The sequence below is a fragment of the Salarias fasciatus genome, chromosome 20 (genome assembly GCF_902148845.1).
Source record: "Salarias fasciatus chromosome 20, fSalaFa1.1, whole genome shotgun sequence".
Classification (NCBI taxonomy): Eukaryota; Metazoa; Chordata; class Actinopteri; order Blenniiformes; family Blenniidae; genus Salarias; species Salarias fasciatus.
The window spans coordinates 32230122-32246766 of record NC_043764.1 but is presented as its reverse complement, the minus strand read 5'-3'; the positions used below and the strand labels follow the sequence as shown (position 1 = coordinate 32246766).

Below are 16645 nucleotides of genomic sequence, written 5' to 3'. Positions count from 1 at the left end.
TCGTCTGGAAGCTCTCCAGCGCCCTCCAGGACAGAAACACTTCAGGCAGCTCTGAGCCTGAGGACAGTGTTGTGCTCAGAGCGTCTGACCCGTCGGCGGGGTTCTGGCTTCCTGAGGCGGTCTGTGACGGCTCCCGGTGCCAGGCCGCTCTGGAGGAAGCCGCTCACTGTATGCCGATGACGTCTGAGTTAGCTGGATCTCAGCCTGCGAGCAGATCCACACAGTCCGGGCCCAGAACAGCATGAGTGACGCCGTCTGTCCGGCTTCTGCTTCTCAACACGACTGTGCCTCTTCGCTTTATTGCTGTACTGAATCTGTAACTGCGGTGGGGGAATACTTTAATAAAAAACCTTCCAATAAAGAAATCCTATTTCTATCAATCTCACTTTTGGGAGCAACATTTCCGAGAGTTCTACGGGAAATAAAGTGTTGAGCGACTCACGCCGCATGGCTTCAGCAGATGAACTGCATTATTCCATGAAGACGTCCGGGGAGACGGAGGCACACGCCCTGCATCCGGCAGACTCCATCACGCCGCTCCCTTACCCAGGGTTTGCACTCCGCTGTCTGGACCCAGCTCGCGTCAGTCAGATGATTCACAGTGGATCTGCCAGCCTGGCCCCCGTATAGCAGGGCGGCGGCTGCCAAACGAGATGGAAGACGCCAAAGCATTTCCTCTGCGTTGGTCCAGGAGCTGGAACAGTCCTGTGGTCAGCTCCTCTGGGTATCAGGCTGCACAGCACCTGATCCCACTCACAGCTTACTGCTTCAGAAGTTGGAATATCAATATATAAATATGAAAAAAAATACATACTAGTCATACAAGCTGCCAAGTGAAGCCAGACAGCCACACTGTTGATGAGAGTGAGTCTGCTTCCTGTTTGTTGCTCATCAATTTTTGAGACAGTCTTTAACTGTCCTGAACAGGATGAAGCCATGAAGCAGGAATTGCTCCTAAAATCAGGTCTGATCTGCGTCTAAATCACATGTCAAGAGAATGTGCTGAAGTCAGAGCACGGCTGTCGTGAAAACTGAGAAACTTTCTGTTTTCTCTTGGAAACGTTGAAGGAAAGTGAGGCCTGGATCAGTGAAGCCAGATTCGAGTCACAGTTAATCCAACAAACAAACGGCGTCGTGTCTTTACAGTGCATCACGTAGAAGGAGCATCTGTAGTGAAGAACCATTAAGATCCAGCTCAGGCCGGATCAGAGAATGTGCTGCAGACTGACGACAGGAGACGGAAGAACAGGCGTGTGATATGACCTGCAGAAGGACCGGACGCTTCTCCACAACGAAGCACGGGCGAGGCAGCGGCTCGGTTTGACAGCTACGTAACCGCAAGTGATTTTAAATGATTGTGTGGATTTTGGATGAGACGGAAGAGGATTTGGGATGATCAGATTACATGTAGTACCGCCTGATGGGGAGAAACTTCGATCTGAACTGATTTCAACATTTAACCGCTCTGCTGGGCTCCGGAGAGCTTCCATTCTGAGCAGCATTTATCAGTGTGACAGAGGCTTTCTCTGCTTTATGATGGTCTGTTTTATAAAGGAAGATAAGCGCACACACACACACACACACACACACACACACACACACACACACACACACACACACACACACACACAGCCGTTGATCCACAGGAAGCTAAATGACGCACAGACCAGAGAAATAATTGACAAATTCACAGTCACCTCATTTTGTGTAAATGACGCCTTGTTTGTGTGTGTGTGTGGTGTGTGTGTGTGTGTGTGTGTGTGTGTGTGTGTGTGTGTGTGTGTGTGTGTGTGTGTGTGTGTGTGTGTGTGTGTGTGTGAGGCACAGACGTATCGAGACGGGTGTGTTCAGCTCCACAATGGATCACATTACTCACACATCTGTTAGCTCGGGTCTCCCGTTGAACAGAGTCCATTAAACCACTGGTTCTCCTCCGAGTCTCAAACATGAATCCCTCAGTATCACTTCATGACTTTAACATGATAAAACTCCAGGCAGATAGAGGCAGCAGCGGCAGAGAGCGGGCCACGGGCGGAGGCTCCACCTCAGAACCTGATCTGCTACAAAAATCCTAACCACAGAAATTCCAGGTGTCAAGGGTCAAATGGAAACCTGCCCACTGCCAGGTCACAATGCTCTGGCCGACTCAGTATCTTATATTATGATCAATTCAAATCTTCTCACTCTAAATGATTTTATTAGAATTTAAGGTAAACATGTTTTCATTATTTCATCATGTTATTTTTTCAATTTGTTCCATTTCAAGCTAAAGCTAAATTCAACCTGTTGACACTGAAATGAGGTTTAAAAATCCAGTTTTTCATCCTGTGATGGGATTCAAACCCACCGGTAAGTTTTATATTCAGTGACACACTAACGCTCCACGGCTCCATTCACCACGCTTGGTTTCCTTTCTTTACACCGGTAAAGGGGTCAAGTCTACAGGTTCCTCGCTCTAAGTAGGTTAAGCTAGGAAAGTAGCCGGGAAACTATACACACACACACACGCACACACGCACGCACGCACGCACGCACGCACGCACGCACGCACGTGCCGCTCAGTGTCCGTGGTGTGATTACCCTGCATTACACCAGAGGCCATCTGCGCCCCGGCAGCGCCATATGGACGGCCATGAGCAGGCCAGTGGAATTAGAGACGGCAGCTGACGCTCCGGTCAGCAGGAGGCGGCCAAAGCAACGTGTTTGACACGGCAACACGCTAATCCCTCCGCGGTGAGGCCGGCGGAGGCTGAGCTTCTTGTTAGGCCACATCGGAAACAGTCAGAATGTGAGCTGCTCATTCACGGGCCGCCGCCTCCCGGCAGCCTGAGCGCTTAATGATCAGCGCCACCGCAGTGAGGAGGACAGCCAACGCCCACCAGGGCTGCGTCGACCCAGGGACGGCTCCGCACCGCGCACCCATGTCCCACACCGAAACCAATCACTAAACCTCTGAATACAGATATCTAAAAGACCACGTTCACACCGAACTTCAGAAGGGAGAAATAAAATGCTTCTGTTAGCGTCTGCGGCGGCGGCGGCGGCTCGCAGGTTAAACACTCTGCAGTGTAGAACTGTAGAGCTGATTCCACCTGAGACTCTCGCCTCGCTAACGCTGCAGTCGGCTGTTTAACCTCCCTCCTGTCTGACGGTAGAATCCCTCCACGCAGCAGACATGCCGGAGTGTGTCCACGCTGATCGCCTGATGAAAACACGCTGTCTTCACGGCGTGTTGCACAAACTGAAGCTCAGCTACTGTTAGAGAGTTCGGGCTTATGGAGCACGTCAGGCTTTTTCTAAAAATAAATTCTGACATCAGTTCACATACTGCTCCAGAATGTTGACTCGGACCAGGCCTGCTTTATTCACACTGTCCTCCTGTTACTGCCCAAGTCAACTCTGAAGCATGGTGGAGGCAGCATCATGGTGTGGGGCTGCTTTGACTGCTGGACTTTACTGAGGAAAAAAAATTTCATTTTCATCATGTCCTGAATGAAGCTCAGGAAAAGTTCAGGAGGTGCTGATGACCACAACAATTACACCATCCACACCTCCATCCATCCAAACATCCATCCACCCATTCATCCCTCCATCCATTCAAACATCCATCCATTCAAACCTCCACCCACCCATCCAAACATCCATCAAAACATCACTCCATCCACACCTCCATCCATCCAAACATCCATCACAACATCCATCCAAACCTCCACCCACCCAAACATCCAAACATCCATCCACCCATTCATCCCTCCATCCATCCAAACCTCCATCCCTCCATCCACCCATTCATCCCTCCACCCATCCAAACATCCATCCAAACCTCCATCCATCCATCCGTCTGTCCATCCATCCGTCCGTTCGTCCGTCCGTCCGTCCGTCCGTCCACCCGTCCGTCCGTCCACCCTGCTGACTGTGCAGCTCTGATCAGAAGCTACAGCTGCTGCAGCAGCTTCAACCACTGATTAACGCCACCCTCCTCCAGATGCCTCCAGACACCTTCACCATTCCTGCTGTGGACATGGTTACTGGGGTTCTACATGTCAGTGAGCGTTTGCTGCCTCAGCATTAGATGATGGTAATCTGTAGGCTGATTCCGCCTACAGTGTGACCTGTGGTGTGAGCAACAAGGGTTCCCTGTGGGTGCAGTGTTCTGTTTGTGTTTTGACCCAGAGCACCAGCTTCACGTCACTCCGGTCCTGACCTTGAACATCTGCTTGACCTTCTGCCGGGGGAGGTTGACGTTCAGCTTGTGGAGGAGCTGCAGGACTTCGCTGATGCTCAAGCTGCCGTCGCCGTTCTTGTCGGCCTCAGTGAACGTCTGCTTCAGCCACGTGAGGAACGCGTTGGTCAAGGAAGGCCAAGACCATGACTTATGGCATCTAATCCTTTTACCAGCTGCTTTCTGGCTTGTTTGAAATCATCAAATTATCCAATTAATCATAAAAAAGCTTCTCTAAGATTGCTGTTAACCTTATTTAGAGAGGAACTATCTAAACGACGTGATGTGAAGCAGTTCCACGGCGCAGATGAAGGATATTGGTCTCGGGTGCGCTGCCTCTTGGCCAGGCTGTCCTCGTCACTGATGCCGGCCATCAGGTACTTGAGGCCGGTGATCCAGGTGCGGGCCTCCTCTCCGGTGCCGGACACCAGGTCCAGGGACTCCATGTGTTCCCCGTAGTACAGGCTGAAGCAGCAGTTGGGGTTGAAGCTGCCGTCCGCATAGCGCTGGAAGATCTCGGACTGCTTCCCTTCGCACACCTCCCGGATGGAGTCGATGGAGACTGTTGGACAGAAGAGCAGAGTTAGAGCGGTGGAGACCCTGAAAAGAGCTGAGACACTTACACAAATCTGAACGCAGAACTGACAAGAGTCACAGTAAAAACTACAGACTCCAGATGAACAAGAGGATGACAAAACTCTACAATGAGTCGCAATGAGTCTGCTTGACTGTAAAGTGGCTTCATTCAGGGACTCCACTGAGGACTTCAGCAGTTCAGTGAGTTTGATGAGGAAGGAACGGAGCGTCCTGCACAGAGACAAACACAACCACCAACAGCTCCAACCAGATGGGACCTGTCTCCCACTGACCTTCAGGCCACACGGTGGTGGTCGGTTTGTTCTTTCCTGGGGAAGATGCTCTGTTTGCTGGTGTGTTTATATTCAGATGCATTATAGATGTGTGTGAGCCAGGACAAACCAGAAGGGAATAGTGCTGCTGCTCTGCTGACCTGTATGATCGACCTTCAGGAGCGGAGGATTCCACCTTCATGGAAAGAGAGAGGTGAGCGGCGGGCCGACAGCAGAACAGGACGTCATGTGACTGACGTGTCTCGGATTGAAGGCCGTATATGAGGAACAGTCAGGATCTGTTCGTTCACTTCAAATGATTTGGAAATCCCAGCAGCTCATTGGTCCTTCACTAGGTTCTTCACTCATGTGGCTTCGGCACTCGTTTCATGGAGAGAGGATCACAGGTTCCAGCGAGGACGGTGTCCTGTTCAGGTGTGTCCGTCCCCCTTCCACAATGATTCCAAACTCATTTTCAACCTGTCTTCAGTCAGACACACTCAGACCAGAGTCAGTAAGACATTTCTGAGACGTGCCAGCTGGTGTCGGTCCGGAGGCTGTACCAGCAGAGCGGGCCGGGTCGGGACGCCATCCCTGGTAAACCCAGTCCTCCATTAGCCAAACGACCGGAACACGTCAAGTGGACAAACCGCAACATGGCGAGATCCCGTGTTGGAGCACAGTGCATGTGGAACCATTTTCACATGCTCACTCATCCATTATGTAGTGATACAGCTGTATATGTTAGAATGACAGTCCCCAGGTGGAGGGAAACACACACACACACACACACACACACACACACACACACACACACACACACACACACACACGCACGCATAGCAGCATGTCTTGTCATGGTAATGACAAGCGCTGACATCCAGCAGCCCAGGATTTCAGTACGTGTGTGTTTGTGTGTGTGTGTGTGTGTGTGTGTGTGTGTGTGTGTGTGGTGTGTGTGTGTGTGTGGTGTGTGTGTGTGTGTGTGTGTGCGTGTGTGTGTGTGCTCCCCTGTCTCTGCCAGCAGTCTTCACATTCCAGCAGTAGGGCCCATAACAAATGAAAACCCGTCTCCTGATTGGGTGAAACCCTGAATGCATCGCTGGGCGCTGGCAGGAGCAGGCGAGGAGCTTCAGGGCTCCGTGGAGCCGAGTCCCTGACGAGCTGAGATGTCATTAGACCGGCCACGTTTTCTGGACTCATTTGGAGAAACTCGGTTCACGCTCACTGATAACTGGCTAATGATAGAGAGTCGAAAAATTCCAGAGTTCTCCTCTGGACTGATGTCGGAGGACTGAGACGTTTTAGAGCTTGCTGAGTGTGAAGGAGCTCCGGGTGTAAATGTGTGTTTCACTGCTCACTCTAATCCGTGAGCCGCATAAAATCAATAATCCACTGAAATACACAGAAACTGGAGACGGTGTGAAGTCTCCCCAAAGTAATCTATTGAGCCAGGAAACACCGGGAGGCACAGAGATCACATGACCACAGGAGGATCATGGGATCACATGACTAGTGCACCATCAATGTCATCTTATTCAACCAGCACATATAGTTTAAACTTTTAAATAAAGTCCAGGAATGTGTTTGAAAATGATGGAATCAGCCAGTTTTGGAGGTTATTCTAGAGTCATGCTTACCAGCCGGGGAAGCACCGATACCAAAACCAGTATCAGGTATCAGAGCCGATACTTCACGGAGTACTTGTCCTTGAAAAAGCTCCCTGATAGAACCAACGAGTTTCAGATCATGTCATCTATCAACATCAGCAGCAGGGGAAAAGGTTCTTTAACAGTAACGACAACAGATCAGTCAAAATATCAACAACAGGAGAAAGACACTAGGAACAACACCAGGAACTCAACCAGCAGCTCAACCAAAAATCTGACCATCAACTTAAGCAACAACTTAACCAGAAGCTTAACCAACTCAACCAGAAACTTAACCAGCAAGTTAACGAGCTCAACTGAAAAATTAACCAGTAACTTCACCAACTCAAACAACTTAATCAGCAAATTATTCAACAACTTAACCAGCAGAGACACTTGGAGCAGCGGAGTTAGAATGATGTCGCTCACTAGTTTAACTGTTCAGCACGTGACTCTATGCTGTGCTACATGCTACATGCTACATGCTACATGCTACATGCTAAATAGTTCTAGAGCTCACAGTGATGCCCTTTACAAAATAAAGTTTATTCAAGAGTACATAAAAGTATACATAACAAAATTAGAATATACCTCCTCATGGTCTACATGCTGAAGAGTTTCAGTTCTCACACTCCAATGATGCTACATGCTACATGCTAACCACGACTACAGTCTGACTGACTGACTCTACAGTCTACAGTCCACATGGAGCAGGGTGGAGGGAGACGCTGCACACGGAGCTGTGTGGACTGGAGGCTGTTGGAGCTGATGTAGCTTTGACACAGAGGCTGTTGGGGTGATTCCCAGCAAGGCATAGCCTTCTCCAGGGATGGGTCCCGTTCACATCTGAACTGATACGGGACCAGTTCCCGGTACCTGGGACTCGGTACTGGTACTCAACATTACCAGTTATCGGTCCTTTTGTGTGTTTGTGTGGTCACAAATGTTCATTTGTTGCTGGCTGCCGACGATGAGTCGCTAACGGATGCTAACTTCCTAACTGATGCTAGTCAATGCTGGCATGCTAACGGTGCCGAATCCAGGAGTCTTAGCCGTAGATCTGAGGCTGGGCCCTCCTCAGCCTGGAGAAAAACCTTGTTCCTCACCAGGAGCTTCCAGATTAGCAGTTTTCCTGCCACAGTGAGCGGAATCTGGGTAATATTTTGGAAAGTGGAGCTGTGCTTTTGAGCGCTTGCTAGCTACTGCGTCATTCTGCTCAAGTGCGTGGAAAACCGCCTCCTCTTCCACTCCCTCACAGTCACAAGGAGGCGTTCAGGAACTGAGACATGGCACCGTTTGACGTGAATCGGTACTTGCTAGTACCGACAGATTTCAGGCGCTCCGGATGAAAGTAGCGAACTCGGGACCAGTCCCTTGTGTGGTTTACATATGGACCATGACTGCAGCCAGAGGTGGTCTCGGTACGCTGTATCGTTAGCTGAATGTCGGTACTCGTCCTCATCCTTTCATAAAGAGGCAGGACCTGATGAAGCTGGAAACATGTGACTGCCAGGTCAGACGAGGCGGTGTGTGTGTGTGGGTGTGTGTGTGTGTGTGTGTGTGTGTGTGTGTGAGACTCTCAAACCAGGCAGTGTGAGGTGTCTCTTCACACTCCCAGCACTGACGCCAGACACACTGCTGGCTTCAGTCTTCACCGCGACACCTCGACACCGCTCACATGAGAGACCACTGTAATTGTCCCAAACTGTGTGCTTCATTCAGGGAGGGTGTTTCTGAGTGTGTGTGTGTGTGTGTGTGTGTGTGTGTGTGTGTGTGTGTGTGTGTGTGTGTAAGACACTCTGTGGGCAGATTAAAGCTGATGAATAATTAAGTCGACTTAAGAAGCTTATTAAATCTTTGGATAGAGAGGAGAGCCGAGCCCCGAAGCCCCCTGAGATGTTCAGGCGAACCGGGATCTGCTGCAGCTTTGTTCAAACACAGCTGGGAAACAGAAAATAAAACAACCGGCTCCGGCTCAGAGGGAAACCAGCAGGGACAGAGAAATCCTGAAGAACACCTCAGAGGCTTTTAGAAAGCAGGAAGGGTCAGCGATACCTGGAGCGCTCCTGGTCCTGGTTCTGCCTCCAGCTGCTGAACCTCATCTGGTCTCCTCTTGTATTTCTGGTTCTTAAAGCTCCTTCAGCATGTGGCTTTGTGTTACTGAGCTTCTCATCCAGGGTGTGTGTTTGTGTGTGTGTCACACTGCGTCAGCACGATAATGATTCTGAGAGAAGAGCGGTGGCCGCTCTGTGTGTTGCTCATTTGTTTTGTGTTGTTGTGTGTGTTGTGTGAGCCGTTGAGGTGTGGTATTGTTCAGTTGTGTGTCAGCTGCGCGGCACTCTCAGACTCACTCTTGGCCTTCTCGTTCTTGCGTGACGGCCTCCAGCGGATGCAGGACTTGTGCTCGTCCAGGTAGAAGAATCGGACCAGACCCTTGGAGCCTCCGCGGAGCTTCACCATCTGCGTGCCCATCTGCATGCAGCTCATGCATTTCTCCACTGGGGGCAGAAGAACAGAGACGGCTGTAAAGATCAGGAACCACTTCCATGAAGCAGCGGAGAACCGCAGCCAGCCTGGCAGGGTGTGGAGGCGCTGCTGGATGGATGTGGCCTCGCTGCTCACACTCCAGCCTCAGGGTGGAGTCAATGTGGTTCACTGCTGGTCTCCAAACCTCCGCTATCGGATTCCTGCTCACAACAGTCCCAGTAGAGTGCACACGGCACAACGCACAACGGCACAACGGCACAACAGCACAACAGCACAACAGTACAACAGTACAACAGTACAACAGTACAACAGCGTTACAGCGCTACACACAACACAGCCCCGCATGGGTTTAACGGCTGTCCGGAACAATCTGCTCTCAGCATCTGCCCCAGTGGAAGGTAGGTCAGGGCACAGGACACACACACACACACACACACACCACACACACACACACACAAATAACTATCTGTGGAAAGGTACAGAAGGGTTTTATCCTCCAGTCCATTGACTGATTATTCATCTAACACCTCTTGATCTGCCACACACACACGCACTGCATGCATGCAGACACACACACACACACACACACACACACACACACACACACACACACACACACACACAGAGCCTTGATGCGTTTGGTAGAAATGTTCAACCTGGAAAGTGATTTTTCTTCAAGCAGCCTTTAAAAAGACAAACAGTGATGAATTAGGACTGCAGTGAAGATGCACTGAAGGGTAAAATATGATGTTTTTCCACTTTTAATCCCATTTGAAGAGACTGAAACGCCGCCTGGGGATGTTTCAGTACCAGTTTATTTTCTGTCCTGGTTGGACGGTCGGTTGACGAGCAGCAGGACCTCACACTGAAATATGACCGAATGCTTCTGGAACTCTTCCGGGAGTCCCTGAAACATGATTCTGACTTCAGTTTATGTTAAAGACCTTTGGTGGGCACATTTTCCTCGCATCTGCAACAAATCATCAGTGCTGAGTGGGCTGGGGTTGTCGGTACGATGCCCGTCTGACTGCCGACAGCGGCCGTGGTAATGTGTCTTCCTGTAGGCACTGCAGGAGAGTCTGGTGTTCAGATCGTTCAGCGCACTGCAGCGGAGAAATTCCCACAACAGCAGGGAACACTTTGGGTCAGTTTGGAGCAATTACCCAACAGCGGCTGAGCCCGGCGTGAACACACCCCGCCATCGATTTCCACCGCCGGAGCGGAGGAACGCACGGCTCCCGGTCAGCTGACCGGTAATGATCGCACACACTCTCTCACTCAGCGGCTCGTTATTGATTAGGAGGGAAGCCGTTCTCTTAGCGAGGCAGGCCCGGAGGCTCGAGGCGAGCCGAGGAGCAAATCCATGAAATGAGCTGCCGAGCTGCTCCGGCCAGGAGCTGCAGGGCTGCAGGCCGCCGCCTCGCCACGGAGGAACGGAGCTGCCGGGGAAAACCAAAACCTCATGACAGCATCCACAGGACACGGCAATACCTCAACACAGCGACACAACGATACGACGATACGACAACGCGGCGATACGGCGATATGGCGATACGGTGATACAATGACACGGCGATACAGCAACACGGCAAAACGGCGATACGATGACACGGTGATACGATACGAAAACATGGCAATACGACAATACGGCGATATGACGACACGACAATTCGTCAACACAGCGATACGACAATATTCGATACGGCGATTCGCTGATACAATGACAGGGCGATACGAAAACACGGTGATAGAACAACACGACAATACGGCGATATGACAACACAGTGATACGACAATACAACAATGCGACGATACGAAACAGCGACACAACAATACAGCGATACGATGGTACGACGGTACGGCAGTACAACGATATGGCAATACGGCAGTACGGCAATATGACGGTACGAAAATACGGCGATACGACGTAATGACAATATGATACTACGGCGATACGACGATACGGCAACATGACGGTATGGCAGAATGACGATACAGCCATACAACAATACGAAAATACAGCGATACGATACACCGATACGGCGATACAGCAATGCGGCGAGGCTCGGAGCCTGAACAGCCACACACACTAACTTTGGATTTTGATGATGCAAACTGGGAAATGTTGCTTATAGGCAGATTTCTGTGTTTGTTTGTGTGTGTGTGCGTGTGTGTGTGTGTGTGTGTGTGTGTGTGTGTGTGTGTGAGAGACAAAGCGACTGAAAGAGACGAGGAGCCAGACAAAAAGTGGAGCAGAAGACAGAGAAAAGGCGCTGCGCCGCTTCTGGAGGGGGTCTGGGCTTGTTGCCATGGATACGCCATCAGATTTAAAGGGTGTATGTGTGTGTCCTGGATGTTTGGAGCGGATCAGATCCCGTGTGTGTGTGTGTGTGTGTGTGTGTGTGTGTTTGTGAGGCTGGATAATGAGAAGAGGCACCTGCTCTAGTTAAGCGCTCCCTCCACCTCATTACCGTTAAACTCTGGCAGTAACTAAAAGTCCAGGTTACTCTCCGACTGTTACTGTGCGTCTCTAATGAAGCGAGGCCGTGCACGCCAACACTGCGCTCACGGCGCCGCTGTGCCGCTTCCGCTCGTCTGCCTGGTGCAGAGCTGAGAGTTTTCCTCTCCGGCGGCGCTGACGGGCGCTCGGGCTCGACACGGCGTGTTAATGCAGCTTCGTCAGCGTGTAAAGTCACGGCGAAACGGCTGATTTCCCCTGACGGCACAACAGACAGCGTCGACCCAGACAGAGCCTCCCCACGTCGACAAGGAGGGAAACCAGTGTCAACGGAGAGAGAGTCAGTCTGAGCGTCTTCACCTGGTATGGTTCATGTGACGTCGTGATTCAGATTCAGAGCAGGATTGATGGCTGTGGCCAAGTGTGAGAGAAGAATGCTTCATTCACTGTTTACTCTGTGTGTGTGTGTGTGTGTGTGTGTGTGGTGTGTGTGTGTGTGTGTGTGTGTGTGTGTGTGTGTGTGTGTGTACTCGTTTTTATATCCTTGTGGGGACCAAATGTCCCCACAAGGATAGGAAAACCTGCACGATGTGCCTTATGGGACCTTTTTCCGGTCCTAATGAGGGGAAACAGTGTTTTTCTTGACCATGTTGTTACTGAAAAAAGTAAAAGTGCAAAAACATTTCTTTAGGGTTCGGCTGTGTGGTGGTCTGGGTCAGGGTTAGGATAAGGGTCAGGGTTAGGAGTTCGACATGAATGGGAGTCAATAGAAGGTCCCCACAAAGATAGAAATACAAACCTGTGTGTGTGTGTGTGTGTGTGGTGTGTGTGTGTGTGTGTGTGTGTGTTGTGTGTGTTGTGTGTGTGTGTGTGTGTGTGTGACATATGGCCTCACTGACAATCCCCTGAGGATGACCTGCTGCCCTGACGGAGGAACCTGGTCTAGCTCCGCCCCCGTGGCCCACATAGTCCCAGAGGTCAGCAGGTCAGTCTCCACTCAGGTTGACCTGCGATGTGGAGGCAGGTGTGTGGTGTGTGTGTGTGTGTTTTATCTGTAGTTGATCTGTGAATCCTGTGTTTCTGGGCTAAATGTTGAGGGATGTTTGCGCTGGGTAATGACGATCTGCCATGAAATGAGCAGCGCCTCATCAAACAGGAGTTCGGAGAAGTGTGTCTGAGCAGACATTTACTCGGCGCTCACATGACGCTGCTGGAACGTGCTCTCAGCCCATGTATAATTGAGCGTTCCTGCTAGACACAATCGCTGAAAGAATTAGAATTGTAGAGTTTCTGGAGCAGAGATGAGCATTATGTAACCACAGAAAGTTGCAGCTGAACTTTGTGGAAGAGGAAATGTGGGCAGAACGAGCTTCAGTCGGCTGCACTGCAGGAGGACGGAGGACGCCGGGACGCCGCCGCTCGGCGGCTGGAGGCGTCAGGAGAAGCGCAGCTTCGCCTCGCTCAGCGTCAACAGCTGCCGGGACACTCTCAGTCGCTTTACGCTCCCGTTAACGCGTCCCTGCTTGAATTAGGCTAATGCGCCGTTCACATGGCGTCCAGATGACCCCAGGAACCCACCCCCCCCCGTCCAGGGACCGACACACAAACCGGGACCGGAGAGACGCACTCAGCCAGCTATTCACACGCCGCTTCTTCACTCACATCCGCAGGAGCTTCGACTGACATATCTATACAACCTACAGCCAACCTGCGACTGTACGCTGACAGCGTTTCGGTTTCCATGACAACAGAACAAATCAGCCGCAGACCAGAACGACTGCTCTCCTTAAACACAGCCACACATTCAGGGTCTGCTCAAGAAACAACGCAAACTCTCACTGTGTTGTGCAGGAAAACCACACAACAGCGACACTACCGTGTTCTCCGATGTTTAGAGTGTATCGTTCTCTGTGGGTTCATCACTAAAACACACAACAGCACCAACTAGTGGCCCAACTTGAAAACAACAACTTATTCAGTGTTTCTATGGAACATCATTTTCAAAACTTGAAACGTGAAACTTTTGTGAAATGAAAACCCAAGAACAATGTTTTCAGCTGAAACGTTGCCATGGAAACGGGCCTTACATTCTCAGTGTCACGATATCCCGAAACTCTCCATTAAAGACCAAACAGCAGATAGCTGAAGCAGTCAGGTTGATCTGTTGCCCCCTGGACAGTGTGTGTGTTTACCTTCACACACACTCACCCTCTGAAGTCTCCGTGGAGACTGCTGAACCGGTTTCTACTGGTCTGGACTACCCATGTAGCCCAGCCTCCACCTGGAGAAGGCCACGATGCTGCTGCCCGATCCAGAAGAACTCCTCCACCACATGAGACGGGGAGGTCTGCTCCTGCAGCTGCCCGGCCCCTCCTGGTCCACGCTCCTGCCCCGGGTCCCCTGTCCGGGGGTCCTTCTGCCCCTCCTCGGTTCACCGTGCCTGACCCTGGACCCCTGACGGCTGCTCTTCTGCCCCCTCCTGGTTCAATGTGCTGACCCCCTGGACCCGTGACGGGGGTTCTTCTGCCCCGGCCCCCTCCGGGGGCAGAACGCGGTTGCCGGGGCTTGCCGGCTGGCAGCCGCCACAGGCCTGGAGAGCATGAGGGCTGGAGCCACCGGGCGAGCGGGAGGAAGCTGCTCCTCTTCGGTGAAACTCATCCTCAGCAGCTTCCTGGAGTCACGGACCTCGGAGAACATCGGAGGAGAAATCTGTTCGGATAATCCGCAGAGGAATCAAGTCTTTAAAGCTCAAAAAGAAAAGTTGCCTGATTACGTCCAGGAATCCCAAAATCTCCGTTTCGGCAGTTCATCAAAGAACTGGAAGCGTCTTCTGAGACTCGTGAAGTCCTTTGCCTCGAGACAGATTCACAGCTACAGCTGGTCTTCGCCGTCAGGTTCAGACTCCTGCAGCAGTCCGCCCAGAGCGCCAAACGCGAAGTGACGGCGAGCCGAGAGGACTCCGAACCACAACAGAGGAGTGAGCAGCATGTGTGAGGCTTAATCCCCGCAGCTCTAATCCAGCCCAGGAGATTTACCGGACGAGTCTGTTTGCTCCGCGGCCCGAGGCTCCAGGACTCCGTGGTGATGCCTCCACCCTGCCTCCCTCCAGGAACACCGTCCGTCCAGCGTCTCTGGTGTCAACGGTGTCTCCGTCCTTTAATTCAACATGAGGCACAGTAACACCTCTCATCATAAACCGATATAAACCGTCCCAGCAGGTTGTTACAGCAGTCTGAGGCTTGCAGAGCAGGGTGTGTGATCGGTGGAGGGTAAACAGTGTTGAAAGGATTGGCAGAAAGAGGCCGAGCTGGCGCTGGATGGAGGAGGACGATGAGCCCTCTGGAGCCCCTCTCCCTCCACCTGAGACACCCAGACGTCAGGGCCTGAATATGGAACAGCTGCAGCTCGACCTGACAATCAGTCCGCCCGAAAACAAAACCTCCAGGAAATGCTCCCGTGACTCTGCAGAGGATCCACAGCGGAACGCCTCGGGTTCCTGACAGCAGCGCAGCTTCCGATCTGAACAGCATCAGTTCGAATGAAATCCGGTCGCCTGTTTTCGCCACACACAAGCATCTCTGGTGTTTGATGGAGGAAGCTGACAATCTGCAGAGGGAGTGTGAAAACTAACAAGACAATCCTGAAAGAGCTGTGTGTTGACACGAGCAGGAGACGCTGCTGCTGCCGCTGCGCTGTGAATATTTTACACCGTCACTTCAGCGTTCACACAGTAAAAACTACATCTGGCCTTTTGCTTCAGTCAGCAGCAGCACATGACAAAAATCAACCCAAGCTTTAGAGGAAATACAAATTCCGGCAGGAGACTGTTGAGTCTGAAACCTCAGCCTGATGAGACCTTCAGGAACAATCAGACGTTTCACCTCCGTCCCACCACAAAAAGAATGGCAATCAGTAGAAGCACCGCAGGAAATTATGAGTGACGCCCTCCATGATGGAGTCAAGAACATCAAACGCACAAACTGTTTGTCTGTAACACAAAGTGTGTACAGACTGCACAGAGCAGAAGGGCAAAGCTTGCTTGATCTTGGTTTTCAGTATGAGTACAGACCGTGAAGGCGGGGCCTCACCATCCTTCTGACTTTCTGGGTTTTAACCAGGAGGTGTCAGAAAGTGTCCACAGGGAGAACTGGCTCGTGGCGGCCAAGCGTTCATAGCAGCGTCGCTTTTTGATCCTTCAGCGTCAGCTCTCCCCATCATTGTGAAGCAGAATTCATCAAGCATTGGACAGTTCTCCAGTAACAGGGAACGTGAGCTGGGTCAGACCGTGGTGAGACAGGCTAGTTTTACCCTGCTGATGGTGTGTTGCTGCAGTAGTGATAGTAATGTAGAACCAGTCAGTGTTACCAACTGACTGGTTTGGGCCCACTCGCGCCGGCTCTGGGCCCAACAGGCTGCTCCGGACTGTCTGGAGGCTCCACGGCTGCTGGTGACTGGCTGGAGGATGGCTGGTCCTGTGCTGTGTGTTTACTGAGCTGTTCAAACATCAACAACCAGGTGGATCTGCCTCCAGAGGGACCATTTAGGAACCCAACAGGAGAAAGTAGTTTTCACGTGTGTTGTGTGTGTGAGTGTGCGTTTGTGTGCACGTCTGTGTGTTGTGTGTGTATATGCATATATTGTGGGTGGAAGGGACAAATTTACTTTTGTTCATTTCATTTTCCTTGAAGGTTTTGAGGGATTACAGGCGGAAGTTTTCTAAACTCTGATGAAAGGTGACTGACAGTGTGTAGGATTAAAGAAGGACACTCAAATTTCAGTCAGTATTTTCTTATGATGCTGAAATCTCCACAGTCCTGAAAGTAACATCTTGTCCAACACACACACACACACACACACACACACACACTATCCCCCGGCGTGCACGAGCGTTTCTCCAAATAAGCCAGCATGAGCGTGGAAGAGGGGAGCTTCTCGTCTGCCCACACTGAGCGGAGCAGAGAGCCGACTCCTCCGTCTGTTT

The 16645-nt window shown here is 51.3% G+C and overlaps 1 protein-coding gene across 2 annotated transcripts in view; it reads right to left on the bottom strand.

The window, feature by feature from the left end:
- Positions 1-16645, bottom strand: part of plch2a (phospholipase C, eta 2a) — a 106125-nt gene that overhangs the window by 28372 nt on the left and 61108 nt on the right. For both annotated transcript variants that reach the window (XM_030119807.1, XM_030119808.1), the window contains exons 3-5: positions 9071-9217; positions 4541-4784; positions 4205-4334 (exon numbers count right to left, since the gene is read on the bottom strand). In XM_030119807.1, the coding sequence (XP_029975667.1) occupies positions 4205-4334; positions 4541-4784; positions 9071-9217 (521 nt within the window). The remainder of the gene's footprint in view (positions 1-4204; positions 4335-4540; positions 4785-9070; positions 9218-16645) is intronic.